Source organism: Haliotis cracherodii, unplaced genomic scaffold, assembly GCF_022045235.1.
Source record: "Haliotis cracherodii isolate W230 unplaced genomic scaffold, xgHalCrac1.p SCAF_14, whole genome shotgun sequence".
In the NCBI taxonomy this organism is placed as follows: Eukaryota; Metazoa; Mollusca; class Gastropoda; order Lepetellida; family Haliotidae; genus Haliotis; species Haliotis cracherodii.
In genome coordinates, this window is record NW_027266269.1 from 38,073,989 (window position 1) to 38,096,475 (window position 22,487).

General features: G+C 43.1%; 1 protein-coding gene across 1 annotated transcript in view; it reads right to left on the bottom strand.

The window, feature by feature from the left end:
- Positions 1-1,105: 1,105 nt before the first annotated feature.
- The window catches only part of LOC139460418 (scavenger receptor cysteine-rich domain-containing protein DMBT1-like), a 30,070-nt gene continuing 8,688 nt past the window's right edge, over positions 1,106-22,487 (bottom strand). Inside the window, exons 7-13 of the mRNA XM_071241912.1 lie at positions 17,895-18,051; positions 6,235-6,437; positions 4,390-4,600; positions 3,994-4,196; positions 3,188-3,531; positions 2,015-2,125; positions 1,106-1,435 (exon numbers count right to left, since the gene is read on the bottom strand). Of these exons, the coding sequence (XP_071098013.1) occupies positions 1,177-1,435; positions 2,015-2,125; positions 3,188-3,531; positions 3,994-4,196; positions 4,390-4,600; positions 6,235-6,437; positions 17,895-18,051 (1,488 nt within the window). The 3' untranslated portion in view covers positions 1,106-1,176. The remainder of the gene's footprint in view (positions 1,436-2,014; positions 2,126-3,187; positions 3,532-3,993; positions 4,197-4,389; positions 4,601-6,234; positions 6,438-17,894; positions 18,052-22,487) is intronic.

The window sequence follows — 22,487 nt, forward strand, 5'->3', positions numbered from 1 at the left end:
CTCATCATAAACAATCCATCGCCAAGTCTGTCATGAGGTGCCATGTCGACATTTGCTTGGCGTTAATTGCGATAGCGCCAGACACGACCACACCCATCAAGGAAATGCAATGTGAATCACGAAAACGTGACACGCGACCAGCAATGATCACCACAGTGGCGACGTTGTGTACACCATTGACGTCTGTTGGCATTATGACGATTTAACGAATAAATGTTTTCGTTTCAACAGCTGTCAAAAAGTTTTATGGTAGACATGTGGATGACATTTCCAAATTTGAAGCATCAGTGACAAAAATGATGTTCGATGCAATTCTCTATATTTTACTTGTTCAGGTGAACATTTGACTTGCCTTTGCATGTGTTGATGGGTGCCACCGGTTACTAGGATTTCATAATTACACAGCAACAAATTATTTATCTCTCGTGAGTGGAATTAGCTGAACAGTCTTTGTTTCAGTAATGTCACGGCTGTCGGTTTAGCAAGGAATGAAAGCCCTAAGAGTGATACGGGGAACAGACATTCACCAACTGGCAAAATCCTCAAGCAAAGAGTTCAGTGCTACGAACCAACGCTCATATCGCGATACCGGTTTTCGAACAATTGACCTCTGAACTAATGGTTGTTTTTTAATTGCATTGATTGTTTGTGAAGTAACCAAAGCAGGCGTCAGACACTGTTGCAAACGATTGGAAATTGCTTCATATTTTTGTCATAACGTCACAGGAGTTTTTCTCACCCATTGTTCCATCAACAGTTTGCTTGTTTGTTTGTTTGTGGTGTAACGCCGCACTCAGCAATATTCCAGCTATATGACGGCGGTCTGTAAATAATCGAGTTTGGATCAGACAGTCATGTGATTGAAATCATGAGCATCGATCCACGCAACTGAGATATGCGTACATGTACAAGTCTGACCAGCCGATCCCGTTAATCGCCTCTTAAGACAATCACTGTCACCTTTCACGTCAAGCAGGGTTTGATGAAGACCTATTCTACCCCGGATCTTCACGGAACTCTGAACTAATGACACGGACAATCTTTCCACATGGCATCAACAGATAACTACGTACTAGCCAACCAACAAGATCAATGACACAGCGTGTTTATGAAAGACGAAAACATCTTTATTCATACCATGAGCCTGAGGGACAACGATACACGTTGAGGAAGGTCTCAGTTGACAGGCGAGTCCTCAATTATGACAGGGCCAAACCTAACTCTATTTCGCCCCTCCTGTCTGGAAGTGCTCCTCTTCCCCGGTGATTGACAGGTCTGCTGGCAGGAGGCGGAGATATCTTGTACCGGACAGACTCTGACGTCACACGTGATGTACACCTGGTCGTAGTTCCCCGCGAATTTGAACACCTTCATCTGAAAGTCTGTGTATTGGTTGGTTGTCCTGAGGATGTGTGTCCCACTGTCCACCGTGCAGCTGAAACACATGGCAGGGTTAACACATAGAATGGAATGAAAGGTCGGGGGTATAATTGCTTCAGGATTACAATACCAAAGGGGCGCTTAAATTAATCTTTACAAATAAATTAATTTATTTTGTACAATGCTATGTTATATAAAAAAAAACCGACTGAAGATATTGCCGTTACATGGGCGGATACAGCTTTTTTTAATAGGGGGGGTTGCACCATTAAGATCTATTTATTGTCTTTGGTGGTAATTTATACAGATATAAAGATTTTTTTCGAAATAAAAGGGGTGGGTGGGTGCCAAGATAGATTTGCAATGGGCCAGCTTTGCTCAACATTGTGACGTCATCGGTGACCATGACGTCGTTGATTGATTTTAAAATGTTCTCTGCAAATCCCATAACTTTCACCGTTAATCGACTCGTCTCTATATTTCTTCAAACATTCTCTTTATATCTTAAATGCTGTTTATTGTTTTAAAGTACATGACATTGCTTCATTATTATATTAGTTCACACTTGATATGATGGCTCGAATGACAGAAGGGCGAGCGAGCAACACCTTAAACATGATAGTGCTGTACATACCTGCCCTCGGTGAGGAAGTACTTAGTGCCCACTGTCTCAGAGGATGTCGGTAGAGCAAAGCATGACGTCACCACAAGCTTCAAGTCCGAGTCAGCCTGGTCCAGTTGTACTCTGGCACAACACACAAGCGTCAACACATGTCACGTCCTTACTTTATTAAGTTGTAACCAGTTGATGATACTCATCTTCTTCATCCTAGTCACGCATTAATACTTTATGTGTACATGCTTATTAGAGGGGCACGGGTGGCCCAGTCGTCTAAGGCGCCGCGATTCGCTGTGCAGAGTTGCGTCGCCGGGGCACGCCAGAAACCTATGATTGTGGGTTCGAATCCCGGTTCGCCCCGATGATGTGTCTTGGTTTGTCAGCACCCTACCCATGCTCGTGGGTAAACGTCTGAGACCTGCATCACTTCGGGATTTCCTCGGACATTGAGCTAACACGCCGCGATATAACTGGAATAATGTTAAAAGCGGCGTTAAACCCAACTCACTCACTCACACGCTTATTCGTCTGTACTCTGTTGTACCAGCGCTGATGGTTTGGAGAGAATAAACTGTTCTGTACTGTTTTATAAACTGATACGAACAATACAGTTTAAGCCGCTTTGTCAGACAGACGGATTTGTTCCATAACTACGGGAAATGAATTATAAAAACCGGATGAGTGAGTGAGTGAGTATGGTTTTACGCCGCTTTAGGAGTATTCCAGCAATATCACGGCCGGGGACACCAGAAATTGGCTTCACACATTGTACCCATGTCGGGAATCGAACCCGGGTCTTCGGCGTGACGAGCGAACGCTTTAACCACTAGGCTACCCCACCGCCCATAAACCGGATGAATCTTGTGAAGGTATTGTTTGTTTGACAGTTGCCCTCTGTTCCTGATTGACATTCTGAACTACATTATTCTGCAGCTGGCGAACTACAGGCTGAATAGTGCCGGTCGGGTAGCCTAGTGGTTAAAGCGTTAGCTCGTCACGCCGAAGACCCGGGTTCGATTCCAGACATGGGTACAATGTGTGAAGCTCATTTCTGGTGTCCCCCGCCGTGATATGCTGGAATATCGCTAAGAGCGGCGTACAACCATACTCACTCACTCACAGGCTGAATATGTACATCATTTGCAGTTTCATGTTATGTGGCATCCGTAACTCGAAGCTGTACGATACCTGAAAAAGATGTCCTCCCCAAGTCTCTTCTGTGGGGTTGTGTACTGTCGGATCGTCATGGCCTTGTCCTCGTAGATAGTTATGCTGGTCGGGAAATCCTGCTGGAGCCGAATTTGACCTGTGACCATCCTCTTCACGAGCTCCACTTCCAAATCCTCTGCCAGTGCATTTCGTCTTCTACCTGTATCCGTGTACGTTTGATAGTTGATGGAGGAAGATTCAGAACGAGGTACGGAGCAGGCAACGGGGACCTTCCACCTCTCACCTCGGACAATGTTGACTGACTCGGTGGCAAAGACTCTGTCCACGATGACGTTGGTGTAGACATGGTCCCCTGATTCCAACTGAACACAATACATTACAGGGGAGAGAACTTTCATAATGCATTACACAATTCTTTTGCAACATCATACTTTCATGAATTTAAGTTTGTAAGTTTGTAAGTATAAAATGTGCAATTCTACAATGTAAAACCACGGAACATTTAAACTCACGAAATGTGAGTGACGGTCACGCTTGGATGTTTAGGTCACGCCTGGATGTGTGACGGTCACGCCCATGGGTACGGATATGCTGACAAACCACCAATCAGAATAAGGGCATTTCTGTCACGCACAAGAAGGCAAGTCAGAATAGACGGCTGGGGAACCTGAACAGCCACATTGTCGTTGACAGTCAATGATCCTAGCACCAGAGCTAGCATTAAACATTAAACACGCCTGATCAACAAGAATTGAGTTATTCTAATCTCGAAAGATGAATGTGTCTTCCTTAGAATGACCATGTGGAATGGCTGGGACATCTACCTTGACGATAGTTCCACAGGAGTTGGCGTCAGATGTGATGACGATGTTGTCGTTGATGATGGTGCCAGTACACGTGGGATCGGAAAGCGCGATGGTTTTCTCTGAAGAGGCTGGGTAGAGTTGTTTCAGGGCGTGGCGATCAATTTGGATGTTAAACGATCCAGCGTTGCATGACATGTTGATAAGGCCCAGTATCAATGTCACTGAAGACGATACAGTTCATTGTAGATGTCATCACATAAAAAAGCTGTATTCAAAATTAAAAAAATACATGAAAAAAAGGCAATGATATAATACGACACTTGAACATGTGCTAACAAAGCACTTTACAGATATACCATCTAGATATGGTTATCACAGACATTCATGAGTGTATTTGTCTGAACAAGATCTGACCTTTGACATCTCTCTTCGACTCTTCCACTTCTGATTCACGTCGCGTGTTTACATCCGGGTAGGGGTCATAGTGGATGGAGAAGGAATCAGAACGAGGCACAGAGCAGGTGATGGGTATCTTCCACCTCTCACCTCGGACAATGTTGTTTGACTCGCTTGCAAAAATTCTGTCCACGAGGAAGTTGGTGTACAAATGTCTGTCTTCCTCTAACTGACAAACAACATAGAGAGGAAGATTGTGTGAACGTGTCTGTCTTCTTCTTTCTGACAAACAACATAGAGAGGAAGATAGTGTACACATGTCTGTCTTCCTCTAACTGACAAACAACATAGAGAGGAAGATGGTGTACACATGTCTGTCTTCCTCTAACTGACAATTCAACATAGAGAGGAAGATGGACAGGAAAGTGAGTGAGGGAATGGGGTTTTATTTACTCGCCTCCAATTGGGCCCGTGAAGATCAGGGGTAGAATAGGTCTTCAGCAACCCATGCTTGCCGTAAAAGGCGACTAACGGGATCGGGTGGTCAGGCTCGCTAACTTGGTTGATGCATGTCATCGATCCCAATTGCGTGGATCGATGCTCATGGTGTCAATCCCTGGATTGTCTGGTCCAAACACGATTATTTACAGACCGCCGTCATATAGCTGGCGTATTGCTGAGTGCGGCGTTAAACAACAACCAACCAACCAATTTGTCCTCGCCCAGCATTTGCAGTAAAACAGTTCTTGATCCGTGCACGTGACTATCACATGGCCAGCCTGTCGGCAACCGTGTACGTATACAACAATGCAGATTCTTTCTGTTTGCTTTTGTCATTAAGTCAAATTATTTACCTTATTTATAAATCACGTTTATTTCGCAATGCAAGCCCACAGTACGGTTGTAAGATAAAGTATATATATTTAGGTCAGGTATCCAGAGTGTTACATCTTTGTCGATCACATTTTAAATAATTTACATTAATATAAAGCTATCAAGCGCAGTACATTAATATTTCAGGAGTTAAACATATTTCCAAAGTAACTCTACCTTCATTCTATTCTATAATGAGGTAGGTAACTACTTCTCAGGTGACTATTATTCTTACATGCAAAACAGACAAGGTATTCATCCTGTACTAAGTGAAGGTCACGCTCTTTACATACAGATTCTGAATGAGGAATGTTTAACAATGATAACTCGAAAATTGTGAAGACATATTCGAAATTTACAAATATACACAATAATCGTTTGTGTTTATGTTATTCAAAGAATAATCAGTCTTCAAATATATCCATCGTGTTATACGAAATATTTGTGGAAGAATCTGGCGTTATACATTTTACTGTTAATTCATGCCCATCTGTCCTACCCTCTTCTGACTACGGCATTATGTGTGCAGCGGAATAAGAGGTCGCGAGCGTAATTCTATGCTGCAGCCAAACAGTGTCACTGCTAGGTCACGGCGTGCAGCAGACAGGAGTATCCGGACCAGGAAAAGCGAGGGGTCAATATGCGAACAACATCTCAACACACTGGGGACCACAGACTGTCAGGTGGCACATTGTACCAAAATGTTCACGTCCGTCAGGTTTAACAGCACACAGGGATATGGGAACCTAATATAATTTGTAATACACACGGGGTTTTGGATTTAATTATGACTTGAGAATTAAGTGTGAATCATTTTATCATTAACAAGGGACACATTTTACATTTACAAATTAAAAAGTTCTTATGCATTATTAAATGAGAGTACACGGGATTATCTTTACCAGAAGGATAACATATTTATTAAGTTTCTATGATTCTATCCTCCCTCGTCTGACGATGTTTTAATAGTTTTATCAAACCAGTATTTACTTTGATAATGGTTCCACATGAGGCGGCGTTGGTGTTGATGACGAGGATGTCGTTGATGATGGTGCCGGTACAGGAGGGATCAGCCAGAGCGATGGTGGTCTCTGAAGCATCTGGGTAGAGTCGCTTCAGGAAGGGGAGGTCTATCTGGATGTTTAAGATTCCCGCGTCACACGACATGTTGACGACATCCTGCACCAACGCCGCTGTAGATGGACAGTGCCGCTTGTACAAGTATGTGTAGTGTTTTCAGGTAGTGTACACTGGACATGGCCGCTTGTACAAGTATAAGTAGTATTATCAGGTAGTGTATACTGGACAGTGCCGCTTGTACAAGTATGTGTAGTGTTTTCATTTAGTGTATACTGACATGGCCGCTTGTACAAGTATGTGTAGTGTTATCAGTCAGTGTATACTGGACAGTGCCGCATGTACAAGTATGTGTAGTGTTATCAGGTAGTGTATACTGACATGGCCGCTTGTACAAGTATGTGTAGTGTTATCACTCAGTGTATACTGGACAGTGCCGCATGTACAAGTATGTGTAGTGTTATCAGGTAGTGTATACTGGACAGTGCCGCATGTACAAGTATGTGTAGTGTTATCAAGTAGTGTATGCTGGACATGGCCGCTTGTACAAGTATGTGTAGTGTTATCAGGTAGTGTATACTGGACATGGCCGCTTGTACAAGTATGTGTAGTGTTATCATTTAGTGTATACTGGACATGGCCGCTTGTACAAGTATGTGTAGTGTTATCAGGTAGTGTATACTGACATGGCCGCTGGTACAAGTATGTGTAGTGTTATCAGGTAGTGTATACTGGACATGGCCGCTTGTACAAGTATGTGTAGTGTTATCAGGTAGTGTATACTGGACATGGCCGCTTGTACAAGTATGTGTAGTGTTATCATTTAGTGTATACTGGACATGGCAGCTTGTACAAGTATGTGTAGTGTTATCAGGTAGTGTATACTGACATGGCCGCTTGTACAAGTATGTGTAGTGTTATCATTTAGTGTATACTGGACAGTGCCGCTTGTACAAGTATGTGTAGTGTTATCAGGTAGTGTATACTGGACATGGCCGCTTGTACAAGTATGTGTAGTGTTATCAGGTAGTGTATACTGGACATGGCCGCTTGTACAAGTATGTGTAGTATTATCAGACAGTGTATACTGGACATGGCCGCTTGTACAAGTATGTGCAGTGTTATCAGGTAGTGTATACTGGACATGGCCGCTTGTACAAGTATGTGTAGTGTTATCAGACAGTGTATACTGGACATGGCCGCTTGTACAAGTATGTGTAGTATTATCAGGTAGTGTATACTGGACATGGCCGCTTGTACAAGTCAGTGTAGTATTATCAGGTAGTGTATACTGGACATGGCCGCTTGTACAAGTATGTGTAGTGTTATCAGGTAGTGTATACTGGACATGGCCGCTTGTACATGTATGTGTAGTGTTATCAGGTAGTGTATACTGGACAGTGCCACTTGTACAAGTATGTGTAGTGTTATCAGGTAGTGTATACAGGACATGGCTGCTTGTACAAGTATGTGTAGTGTTATCAGTCAATGTATACTGGACATGGCTGCTTGTACAAGTATGTGTAGTGTTATCAGGTAGTGTATACTGGACATGGCCGCTTGTACAAGTATGTGTAGTGTTATCAGGTAGTGTATACTGGACATGGCCGCTTGTACATGTATGTGTAGTGTTATCAGGTAGTGTATACTGGACATGGCCGCTTGTACAAGTATGTGTAGTGTTATAGGTGAGTGTATACTGGACATGGCCGCTTGTACAAGTATGTGTAGTGTTATCAGGTAGTGTATACTGGACAGTGCCGCTTGTACAAGTATGTGTAGTGTTATAGGTGAGTGTATACTGGACATGGCCGCTTGTACATGTATGTGTAGTGTTATCAGGTAGTGTATACTGGACATGGCCGCTTGTACAAGTATGTGTAGTGTTATAGGTGAGTGTATACTGGACATGGCCGCTTGTACAAGTATGTGTAGTGTTATCAGTCAGTGTATACTGGACAGTGCCGCTTGTACAAGTATGTGTAGTGTTATCAGACAGTGTATACTGGACATGGCCGCTTGTACAAGTATGTGTAGTGTTATCAGGGAGTGTATACTGGACATGGCCGCTTGTACAAGTATGTGTAGTGTTATCAGGTAGTGTATACTGGACATGGCCGCTTGTACAAGTATGTGTAGTGTTATCAGGTAGTGTATACTGGACATGGCCGCTTGTACAAGTATGTGTAGTGTTATAGGTGAGTGTATACTGGACATGGCCGCTTGTACAAGTATGTGTAGTGTTATCAGGTAGTGTATACTGGACATGGCCGCTTGTACAAGTATGTGTAGTGTTATCAGTGTATACTGGACATGGCCGCTGGTACAAGTATGTGTAGTGTTATCAGGTAGTGTATACTGGACAGTGCCGCTTGTACAAGTATGTGTATTGTTATCAGGTAGTGTATACTGGACATGGCCGCTTGTACAAGTATGTGTAGTGTTATCAGACAGTGTATACTGGACATGGCCGCTTGTACAAGTATGTGTAGTGTTATCAGGCAGTGTATACTGGACATGGCCGCTTGTACAAGTATGTGTAGTGTTATCAGGTAGTGTATACTGGACAGTGCCGCTTGTACAAGTATGTGTAGTGTTATAGGTGACTGTATACTGGACATGGCCGCTTGTACAAGTATATGTAGTGTTATCAGTCAGTGTAAACTGGACATGGCCGCTTGTACAAGTATGTGTAGTGTTATCAGTGTACACTGGACATGACCGCTTGTACGGGTATGTGTAGTGTTATCAGGTAGTGTATACTGGCCATGGCCGCTTGTACTAGTATGTGTAGTGTTATCAGGTAGTGTATACTGACATGGCCGCTTGTACAAGTATATGTAGTGTTATCAGGTAGTGTATACTGGACAGTGCTGCTTGTACCAGTATGTGTAGTGTTATCAGTCATTGTATACTGGACATGGCCGCTTGTACAAGTATGTGTAGTGTTATCAGGTAGTGTATACTGGACATGGCCGCTTGTACAAGTATGTGTAGTGTTATCAGGTAGTGTATACTGGACAGTGCCGTTTGTACAAGTATGTGTAGTGTTATCAGTCAGTGTATACTGGACATGGCCGCTTCTACAAGTATGTGTAGTGTTATCAGGTAGTGTATACTGGACATGGCCGCTTGTGCAGGTATGTGTAGTGTTATCAGGTAGTGTATACTGGACATGGCCGCTTGTACAAGTATGTGTAGTGTTATCAGGTAGTGTATACTGGACAGTGCCGCGTGTACAAGTATGTGTAGTGTTATCAGACAGTGTATACTGGACATGGCCGCTTGTACAAGAATGTGTAGTGTTATCAGGTAGTGTATACTGGACAGTGCCGCTTGTACAAGTATGTGTAGTGTTATCACTTAGTGTATACTGGACATTGCCGCTTGTACAAGTTTGTGTAGTGTTATCACTTAGTGTATACTGGACATGGCCGCTTGTACAAGTATGTGAAGTGTTATCAGGTAGTGTATACTGGACATGGCCGCTTGTACAAGTATGTGCAGTGTTATCAGGTAGTGTATACTAGACAGTGCCACTTGTACAAGTATGTGTAGTGTTATCAGACAGTGTATACTGGACATGGCCGCTTGTACAAGTATGTGTAGTATTATCAGACAGTGTATACTGGACATGGCCGCTTGTACAAGTATGTGCAGTGTTATCAGGTAGTGTATACTGGACATGGCCGCTTGTACAAGTATGTGCAGTGTTATCAGGTAGTGTATACTAGACAGTGCCGCTTGTACAAGTATGTGTAGTGTTATCAGGTAGTGTATACTGGACATGGCCGCTTGTACAAGTATGTGTAGTATTATCAGACAGTGTATACTGGACATGGCCGCTTGTACAAGTATGTGCAGTGTTATCAGGTAGTGTATACTGGACATGGCCGCTTGTACAAGTATGTGTAGTGTTATCAGACAGTGTATACTGGACATGGCCGCTTGTACAAGTATGTGTAGTATTATCAGGTAGTGTATACTGGACATGGCCGCTTGTACAAGTCAGTGTAGTATTATCAGGTAGTGTATACTGGACATGGCCGCTTGTACAAGTATGTGTAGTGTTATCAGGTAGTGTATACTGGACATGGCCGCTTGTACATGTATGTGTAGTGTTATCAGGTAGTGTATACTGGACAGTGCCGCTTGTACAAGTATGTGTAGTGTTATCAGGTAGTGTATACAGGACATGGCTGCTTGTACAAGTATGTGTAGTGTTATCAGTCAATGTATACTGGACATGGCCGCTTGTACAAGTATGTGTAGTGTTATCAGGTAGTGTATACTGGACATGGCCGCTTGTACAAGTATGTGTAGTGTTATCAGGTAGTGTATACTGGACATGGCCGCTTGTACATGTATGTGTAGTGTTATCAGGTAGTGTATACTGGACATGGCCGCTTGTACAAGTATGTGTAGTGTTATCAGGTAGTGTATACTGGACATGGCCGCTTGTACATGTATGTGTAGTGTTATCAGGTAGTGTATACTGGACATGGCCGCTTGTACAAGTATGTGTAGTGTTATAGGTGAGTGTATACTGGACATGGCCGCTTGTACAAGTATGTGTAGTGTTATCAGACAGTGTATACTGGACATGGCCGCTTGTACAAGTATGTGTAGTATTATCAGACAGTGTATACTGGACATGGCCGCTTGTACAAGTATGTGCAGTGTTATCAGGTAGTGTATACTGGACATGGCCGCTTGTACAAGTATGTGCAGTGTTATCAGGTAGTGTATACTAGACAGTGCCGCTTGTACAAGTATGTGTAGTGTTATCAGGTAGTGTATACTGGACATGGCCGCTTGTACAAGTATGTGTAGTATTATCAGACAGTGTATACTGGACATGGCCGCTTGTACAAGTATGTGCAGTGTTATCAGGTAGTGTATACTGGACATGGCCGCTTGTACAAGTATGTGTAGTGTTATCAGACAGTGTATACTGGACATGGCCGCTTGTACAAGTATGTGTAGTATTATCAGGTAGTGTATACTGGACATGGCCGCTTGTACAAGTCAGTGTAGTATTATCAGGTAGTGTATACTGGACATGGCCGCTTGTACAAGTATGTGTAGTGTTATCAGGTAGTGTATACTGGACATGGCCGCTTGTACATGTATGTGTAGTGTTATCAGGTAGTGTATACTGGACAGTGCCGCTTGTACAAGTATGTGTAGTGTTATCAGGTAGTGTATACAGGACATGGCTGCTTGTACAAGTATGTGTAGTGTTATCAGTCAATGTATACTGGACATGGCCGCTTGTACAAGTATGTGTAGTGTTATCAGGTAGTGTATACTGGACATGGCCGCTTGTACAAGTATGTGTAGTGTTATCAGGTAGTGTATACTGGACATGGCCGCTTGTACATGTATGTGTAGTGTTATCAGGTAGTGTATACTGGACATGGCCGCTTGTACAAGTATGTGTAGTGTTATAGGTGAGTGTATACTGGACATGGCCGCTTGTACAAGTATGTGTAGTGTTATCAGGTAGTGTATACTGGACAGTGCCGCTTGTACAAGTATGTGTAGTGTTATCAGGTAGTGTATACTGGACATGGCCGCTTGTACATGTATGTTCAGTGTTATAGGTGAGTGTATACTGGACATGGCCGCTTGTACAAGTATGTGTAGTGTTATAGGTTAGTGTATACTGGACATGGCCGCTTGTACAAGTATGTGTAGTGTTATAGGTGAGTGTATACTGGACATGGCCGCTTGTACATGTATGTGTAGTGTTATCAGGTAGTGTATACTGGACATGGCCGCTTGTACAAGTATGTGTAGTGTTATAGGTGAGTGTATACTGGACATGGCCGCTTGTACAATATGTGTAGTGTTATCAGGTAGTGTATACTGGACAGTGCCGCTTGTACAAGTATGTGTAGTGTTATCAGACAGTGTATACTGGACATGGCCGCTTGTACAAGTATATGTAGTGTTATCAGGGAGTGTATACTGGACAGTGCCGCTTGTACAAGTATGTGTAGTGTTATCAGGTAGTGTATACTGGACATGGCCGCTTGTACAAGTATGTGTAGTGTTATCAGGTAGTGTATACTGGACAGTGCCGCTTGTACAAGTATGTGTAGTGTTATAGGTAGTGTATACTGGACATGGCCGCTTGTACAAGTATGTGTAGTGTTATCAGGTAGTGTATACTGGACATGGCCGCTTGTACAAGTATGTGTAGTGTTATCAGTGTATACTGGACATGGCCGCTGGTACAAGTATGTGTAGTGTTATCAGGTAGTGTATACTGGACAGTGCCGCTTGTACAAGTATGTGTATTGTTATCAGGTAGTGTATACTGGACATGGCCGCTTGTACAAGTATGTGTAGTGTTATCAGGTAGTGTATACTGGACAGTGCCGCTTGTACAAGTATGTGTAGTGTTATCAGACAGTGTATACTGGACATGGCCGCTTGTACAAGTATGTGTAGTGTTATCAGGGAGTGTATACTGGACATGGCCGCTTGTACAAGTATGTGTAGTGTTATCAGGTAGTGTATACTGGACATGGCCGCTTGTACAAGTATGTGTAGTGTTATCAGGTAATGTATACTGGACATGGCCGCTTGTACAAGTATGTGTAGTGTTATAGGTGAGTGTATACTGGACATGGCCGCTTGTACAAGTATGTGTAGTGTTATCAGGTATTGTATACTGGACAGTGCCGCTTGTACAAGTATGTGTAGTGTTATCAGACAGTGTATACTGGACATGGCCGCTTGTACAAGTATGTGTAGTGTTATCAGGGAGTGTATACTGGACATGGCCGCTTGTACAAGTATGTGTAGTGTTATCAGGTAGTGTATACTGGACAGTGCCGCTTGTACAAGTATGTGTAGTGTTATCAGACAGTGTATACTGGACATGGCCGCTTGTACAAGTATGTGTAGTGTTATCAGGGAGTGTATACTGGACATGGCCGCTTGTACAAGTATGTGTAGTGTTATCAGGTAGTGTATACTGGACATGGCCGCTTGTACAAGTATGTGTAGTGTTATCAGGTAATGTATACTGGACATGGCCGCTTGTACAAGTATGTGTAGTGTTATAGGTGAGTGTATACTGGACATGGCCGCTTGTACAAGTATGTGTAGTGTTATCAGGTAGTGTATACTGGACAGTGCCGCTTGTACAAGTATGTGTAGTGTTATCAGACAGTGTATACTGGACATGGCCGCTTGTACAAGTATGTGTAGTGTTATCAGGGAGTGTATACTGGACATGGCCGCTTGTACAAGTATGTGTAGTGTTATCAGGTAGTGTATACTGGACATGGCCGCTTGTACAAGTATGTGTAGTGTTATCAGGTAGTGTATACTGGACATGGCCGCTTGTACAAGTATGTGTAGTGTTATAGGTGAGTGTATACTGGACATGGCCGCTTGTACAAGTATGTGTAGTGTTATCAGGTAGTGTATACTGGACATGGCCGCTTGTACAAGTATGTGTAGTGTTATCAGTGTATACTGGATATGGCCGCTGGTACAAGTATGTGTAGTGTTATCAGGTAGTGTATACTGGACATGGCCGCTTGTACAAGTATGTGTAGTGTTATCAGACAGTGTATACTGGACATGGCCGCTTGTACAAGTATATGTAGTGTTATCAGTGTACACTGGACAGTGCCGCTTGTGAAAGTATGTGTAGTGTTATCAGGTAGTGTATACTGGACATGGCCGATTGTACAAGTATGTGTAGTGTTATCAGACAGTGTATACTGGACATGGCCGCTTGTACAAGTATGTGTAGTGTTATAGGTGAGTGTATACTGGACATGGCCGCTTGTACAAGTATGTGTAGTGTTATCAGGTAGTGTATACTGGACAGTGCCGCTTGTACAAGTATGTGTAGTGTTATCAGGGAGTGTATACTGGACATGGCCGCTTGTACAAGTATGTGTAGTGTTATCAGACAGTGTATACTGGACATGGCCGCTTGTACAAGTATGTGTAGTGTTATCAGGCAGTGTATACTGGACATGGCCGCTTGTACAAGTATGTGTAGTGTTATCAGACAGTGTATACTGGACATGGCCGCTTGTACAAGTATGTGTAGTGTTATCAGGGAGTGTATACTGGACATGGCCGCTTGTACAAGTATGTGTAGTGTTATCAGGTAGTGTATACTGGACATGGCCGCTTGTACAAGTATGTGTAGTGTTATCAGGTAGTGTATACTGGACATGGCCGCTTGTACAAGTATATGTAGTGTTATAGGTGAGTGTATACTGGACATGGCCGCTTGTACAAGTATGTGTAGTGTTATCAGGTAGTGTATACTGGACATGGCCGCTTGTACAAGTATGTGTAGTGTTATCAGTGTATACTGGACATGGCCGCTGGTACACGTATGTGTAGTGTTATCAGGTAGTGTATACTGGACAGTGCCGCTTGTACAAGTATGTGTATTGTTATCAGGTAGTGTATACTGGACATGGCCGCTTGTACAAGTATGTGTAGTGTTATCAGGTAGTGTATACTGGACAGTGCCGCTTGTACAAGTATGTGTAGTGTTATCAGGTAGTGTATACTGGACATGGCCGCTTGTACAAGTATGTGTAGTGTTATCAGACAGTGTATTCTGGACATGGCCGCTTGTACAAGTATGTGTAGTGTTATCAGTCAATGTATACTGGACATGGCCGCTTGTACAAGTATGTGTATTGTTATCAGGTAGTGTATACTGGACATGGCCGCTTGTACAAGTATGTGTAGTGTTATCAGGTAGTGTATACTGGACATGGCCGCTTGTACATGTATGTGTAGTGTTATCAGGTAGTGTATACTGGACATGGCCGCTTGTACAAGTATGTGTAGTGTTATAGGTGAGTGTATACTGGACATGGCCGCTTGTACAAGTATGTGTAGTGTTATCAGGTAGTGTATACTGGACAGTGCCGCTTGTACAAGTATGTGTAGTGTTATCAGGTAGTGTATACTGGACATGGCCGCTTGTACATGTATGTGTAGTGTTATAGGTGAGTGTATACTGGACATGGCCGCTTGTACAAGTATGTGTAGTGTTATAGGTGAGTGTATTCTGAACATGGCCGCTTGTACAAGTATGTGTAGTGTTATAGGTGAGTGTATACTGGACATGGCCGCTTGTACATGTATGTGTAGTGTTATCAGGTAGTGTATACTGGACATGGCCGCTTGTACAAGTATGTGTAGTGTTATAGGTGAGTGTATACTGGACATGGCCGCTTGTACAAGTATGTGTAGTGTTATCAGGTAGTGTATACTGGACAGTGCCGCTTGTACAAGTATGTGTAGTGTTATCAGACAGTGTATACTGGACATGGCCGCTTGTACAAGTATGTGTAGTGTTATCAGGGAGTGTATACTGGACATGGCCGCTTGTACAAGTATGTGTAGTGTTATCAGGTAGTGTATACTGGACATGGCCGCTTGTACAAGTATGTGTAGTGTTATCAGGTAGTGTATACTGGACATGGCCGCTTGTACAAGTATGTGTAGTGTTATAGGTGAGTGTATACTGGACATGGCCGCTTGTACAAGTATGTGTAGTGTATCAGGTAGTGTATACTGGACATGGCCGCTTGTACAAGTATGTGTAGTGTTATCAGTGTATACTGGATATGGCCGCTGGTACAAGTATGTGTAGTGTTATCAGGTAGTGTATACTGGACATGGCCGCTTGTACAAGTATGTGTAGTGTTATCAGACAGTGTATACTGGACATGGCCGCTTGTACAAGTATATGTTGTGTTATCAGTGTACACTGGACAGTGCCGCTTGTACAAGTATGTGTAGTGTTATCAGGTAGTGTATACTGGACATGGCCGCTTGTACAAGTATGTGTAGTGTTATCAGACAGTGTATACTGGACATGGCCGCTTGTACAAGTATGTGTAGTGTTATCAGGCAGTGTATACTGGACATGGCCGCTTGTACAAGTATGTGTAGTGTTATCAGGTAGTGTATACTGGACAGTGCCGCTTGTACAAGTATGTGTAGTGTTATCAGGTAGTGTATACTGGACATGGCCGCTTGTACAAGTATGTGTAGTGTTATCAGACAGTGTATACTGGACATGGCCGCTTGTACAAGTATGTGTAGTGTTATCAGGTAGTGTATACTGGACATGGCCGCTTGTACAAGTATGTGTAGTGTTATCAGGTAGTGTATACTGGACAGTGCCGCTTGTACAAGTATGTGTAGTGTTATCAGGTAGTGTATACTGGACATGGCCGCTTGTACAAGTATGTGTAGTGTTATCAGACAGTGTATACTGGACATGGCCGCTTGTACAAGTATGTGTAGTGTTATCAGGCAGTGTATACTGGACATGGCCGCTTGTACAAGTATGTGTAGTGTTATCAGACAGTGTATACTGGACATGGCCGATTGTACAAGTATGTATAGTGTTATCAGACAGTGTACACTGGACATGGCCGCTTGTACAAGTGTGTGTTAAATATTTACTACAATGCGACATGATAGTTTCATTGACTTATATTTACTTGACTAATTTCAACAGAAAGTATGTGCCTGTAATATTTAATTGCGAGCTAGGTGGTGTATGATTATATACAACCAGTTGAAGAACGACGTCATGCCCCAACGTGGCTATAGGAGCTATGCTTCTTTAACACATACATCATGTGCTTACGACCGCCTCCGTGGTTTAGTGGTAGAGCGTCCGCCCGGAGAGCGGAAGGTCCGGGGTTCGATCCCCGACCGCGTCATACCAAAAAAACTTTAAAAGATGGTACTTGTTGTTACCCTGTCTGGTGCTCGGCAGTATACTGTGTCTGAGTGGGATATTCATGTGGGATATTCATGTTAAACTGCGGCATGGTATCTCAGTGAGCTAGCACTATAAATCGGCATCAGTCCGGACTAGTACAAGCAGCCACACAAACACACCCACGTACATGCACGTTGCTCGATAAGTGCAATAATCTTGGACGCGACGTTAAACCCCATTTCACCTCACCTCATCATGTGGTTACAGATAACAAAACCTGTCAACAACCTGTCTCATTAAATCATGAGCACACACGTGGTTCAGTCAATCTAGGACTACAACTGACCCATCCTAGAACAAATTGCAAAAGAAACAAAAGCAAGCTCCCTGTTTCATGTTTCATATAAAATTTTGGATATTTCTCCCAATTAGATTATTTTTTTCTTTCGATATGTTAAGATACAATCAATACACTTTACATTACAGCTTAAATATAATCTTTTTCAATGTGTTTAAGGTCAAATGTTATATTGACTGGACTAACGCTTTGTTAGGCTGAATACTGCAACGGCGATTTCTTGGATGATTGGAAAGTTGTGCATTAACACATAAGGGTGTCCATGGTATGAATGAGTGAGTGAGTGAGTGAGTATAGTTTTACGCGTCTTTTAGCAATATTACAGCAATATCACTGCGCGGGACACCAGAAATGGGCTTCGCACAAGGTACCCATCTCGGGAATCGAACCCGGATCATCGGCGTGACGAGAGAACGCTTTAACCACTAGGCTACCCGACCGCCCCTTCCTTGTTATGAAACATGTTGTGCTCACGGCTCCATCTCGCTTGAAAACCGCCATTGCTGTTGGAGCCGTCAGTGTCGAAGCTGACGGCAAAGGCCTTGCCGAGGAGGATGGGGGGTTTGTTGCTGCTGCCGCTGTACGCGGGGCCACCGACAGGGATGCTTGACGTGGAGTTAAGTGTGGAGACCTTGATAACAGAAACACATTTTGTGGAACTTTTTAGTAAAAAATGTTATTCAAAAGACGATTCCGTGTATAGATTGACTTTCATTCAGAGCGACATTGTTAGATTGTCCCCGACCACGTCATTCAAAAAGACGTTAAAAGATGGTACTTCTTGCTGACCTGTCTGGCGCTCGGCATAAAGGGGCTAAAACAAGAACTGGTCGGCTCGGAGTCAGTATACTGTGTCAAAGTAGGGTATGCATGTTAAACTGCGGCATGGTATCTCAGTGTGCTAGCACTATAAATCGGCATTAGTCCGGACTAGTACAAGCAGCCACACACACACACGTGCATGCACGTCGCTATATAAGTACAATAATATTGAACGCGACGTTAAACCCCACGTAGCATATGCCTATTCTACCAACAAGAAAGTAACCCTGGCTCGTTCCATGTTTTAAAGGCACAACCCATAAATGACACGTGATTCTGACACATAAATAATTACCTGTGTACCTGTACCATATCACCATACATAATTGTCATGACGTCAGTGTGGAGCCCACATGTACCATATCACCATACATACTTGTCATGACGTCAGTGTGGAGCCCACATGTACTATATCACCATACATACTTGTCATGACGTCAGCGTGGAGCCCACATGTACTATATCACCATACATACTTGTCATGAAGTCAGTGTGGAGCACACATGTACTATATCACCATACATACTTGTCATGAAGTCAGTGTGGAGCCTACATGTACCATATCACCATACATACTTGTCATGACGTCAGTGTGGAGCCTACATGTACCATATCACCATACATACTTGTCATGACGTCAGTGTGGAGCACACATGTACTATATCACCATACATACTTGTCATGAAGTCAGTGTGGAGCACACATGTACTATATCACCATACATACTTGTCATGAAGTCAGCGTGGAGCCTACATGTACCATATCACCATACATACTTGTCATGAAGTCAGCGTGGAGCCCACATGTACTATATCACCATACATACTTGTCATGAAGTCAGCGTGGAGCCCACATGTACCATATCACCATACATACTTGTCATGAAGTCAGCGTGGAGCCCACATGTACTATATCACCATACATACTTGTCATGAAGTCAGTGTGGAGCCCACATGTACTATATCACCATACATACTTGTCATGAAGTCAGCGTGGAGCCCACATGTACTATATCACCATACATACTTGTCATGAAGTCAGTGTGGAGCCCACATGTACTATATCACCATACATACTTGTCATGAAGTCAGTGTGGAGCCTACATGTACTATATCACCATACATACTTGTCATGAAGTCAGTGTGGAGCCCACATGTACTATATCACCATACATACTTGTCATGAAGTCAGTGTGGAGCCCACATGTACTATATCACCATACATACTTGTCATGAAGTCAGTGTGGAGCCTACATGTACCATATCACCATACATACTTGTCATGAAGTCAGTGTGGAGCCTACATGTACCATATCACCATACATACTTGTCATGAAGTCAGCGTGGAGCCCACATGTACCATATCACCATACATACTTGTCATGACGTCAGTGTGGAGCCTACATGTACTATATCACCTTACATACTTGTCATGAAGTCAGTGTGGAGCCTACATGTACCATATCACCATACATACTTGTCATGAAGTCAGTGTGGAGCCCCCATGTACCATATCACCATACATACTTGTCATGACGTCAGTGTGGAGCCTACATGTACCATATCACCATACATACTTGTCATGAAGTCAGTGTGGAGCCCACATGTACCATATCACCATACATACTTGTCATGACGTCAGTGTGGAGCCTACATGTACCATATCACCATACATACTTGTCATGAAGTCAGTGTGGAGCCCACATGTACCATATCACCATACATACTTGTCATGAAGTCAATGTGGAGCCCACATGTACCATATCACCATACATACTTGTCATGAAGTCAGTGTGGAGCCCACATGTACTATATCACCATACATACTTGTCATGAAGTCAGTGTGGAGCCCACATGTACCATATCACCATACATACTTGTCATGAAGTCAGTGTGGAGCCCACATGTACCATATCACCATACATACTTGTCATGAAGTCAGTGTGGAGCCTACATGTACTATATCACCATACATACTTGTCATGAAGTCAGTGTGGAGCCTACATGTACTATATCACCATACATACTTGTCATGAAGTCAGTGTGGAGCCTACATGTACTATATCACCATACATACTTGTCATGAAGTCAGTGTGGAGCCCACATGTACTATATCACCATGCATACTTGTCATGAAGTCAGTGTGGAGCCTACATGTACTATATCACCATACATACTTGTCATGAAGTCAGTGTGGAGCCCACATGTACTATATCACCATACATACTTGTCATGAAGTCAGTGTGGAGCCCACATGTACTATATCACCATACATACTTGTCATAAAGTCAGTGTGGAGCCCACATGTACTATATCACCATACATACTTGTCATGAAGTCAATGTGGAGCCTACATGTACCATATCACCATACATACTTGTCATGAAGTCAGTGTGGAGCCCACATGTACTATATCACCATACATACTTGTCATAAAGTCAGTGTGGAGCCTACATGTACCATATCACCATACATACTTGTCATAAAGTCAATGTGGAGCCTACATGTACTATATCACCATACATACTTGTCATAAAGTCAGTGTGGAGCCCACATGTACTATATCACCATACATACTTGTCATAAAGTCAGTGTGGAGCCCACATGTACCATATCACCATACATACTTGTCATGAAGTCAGTGTGGAGCCCACATGTACCATATCACCATGCATACTTGTCATGAAGTCAGTGTGGAGCCCACATGTACCATATCACCATACATACTTGTCATGAAGTCAGTGTGGAGCCCACATGTACTATATCACCATACATACTTGTCATAAAGTCAGTGTGGAGCCTACATGTACTATATCACCATACATACTTGTCATGAAGTCAGTGTGGAGCCTACATGTACTATATCACCATACATACTTGTCATAAAGTCAGTGTGGAGCCTACATGTACTATATCACCATACATACTTGTCATGAAGTCAGTGTGGAGCCTACATGTACTATATCACCATACATACTTGTCATGAAGTCAGTGTGGAGCCCACATGTACTATATCACCATACATACTTGTCATGAAGTCAGTGTGGAGCCTACATGTACCATATCACCATACATACTTGTCATGAAGTCAGTGTGGAGCCTACATGTACTATATCACCATACATACTTGTCATGAAGTCAGTGTGGAGCCCACATGTACCATATCACCATACATACTTGTCATGAAGTCAGTGTGGAGCCTACATGTACTATATCACCATACATACTTGTCATGAAGTCAGTGTGGAGCCTACATGTACCATATCACCATACATACTTGTCATGAAGTCAGTGTGGAGCCCACATGTACTATATCACCATACATACTTGTCATGAAGTCAGTGTGGAGCCTACATGTACCATGTCACCATGCATACTTGTCATGAAGTCAGTGTGGAGCACACATGTACTATATCACCATACATACTTGTCATGAAGTCAGTGTGGAGCCTACATGTACCATATCACCATACATACTTGTCATGAAGTCAGTGTGGAGCCCACATGTACTATATCACCATACATACTTGTCATAAAGTCAGTGTGGAGCCCACATGTACTATATCACCATACATACTTGTCATGAAGTCAGTGTGGAGCCTACATGTACCATATCACCATACATACTTGTCATGAAGTCAGCGTGGAGCCCACATGTACCATATCACCATACATACTTGTCATGACGTCAATGTGGAGCCTACATGTACCATATCACCATACATACTTGTCATGAAGTCAGTGTGGAGCCCACATGTACTATATCACCATACATACTTGTCATGACGTCAGTGTGGAGCCTACATGTACCATATCACCATACATACTTGTCATGAAGTCAGTGTGGAGCCCACATGTACTATATCACCATACATACTTGTCATGACGTCAACGTGGAGCCTACATGTACCATATCACCATACATACTTGTCATGAAGTCAGTGTGGAGCCTACATGTACCATATCACCATACATACTTGTCATGAAGTCAGTGTGGAGCCCACATGTACTATATCACCATACATACTTGTCATGAAGTCAGTGTGGAGCCCACATGTACAGGGTCCACGCAGGACTTCAGATTGTACTCTGTGTGCTACCTACATGCACAGTGACACAGCAAACCTCTGTCATGAAGTCAGTGTGCTACCTACATGTACACTGTCACAGCAGGACTTGATATTGTTCTCTCTGTGCCATCGACATATACAATGTCAGATCAGGACTCTGCCCTGAGGTCAGTGTG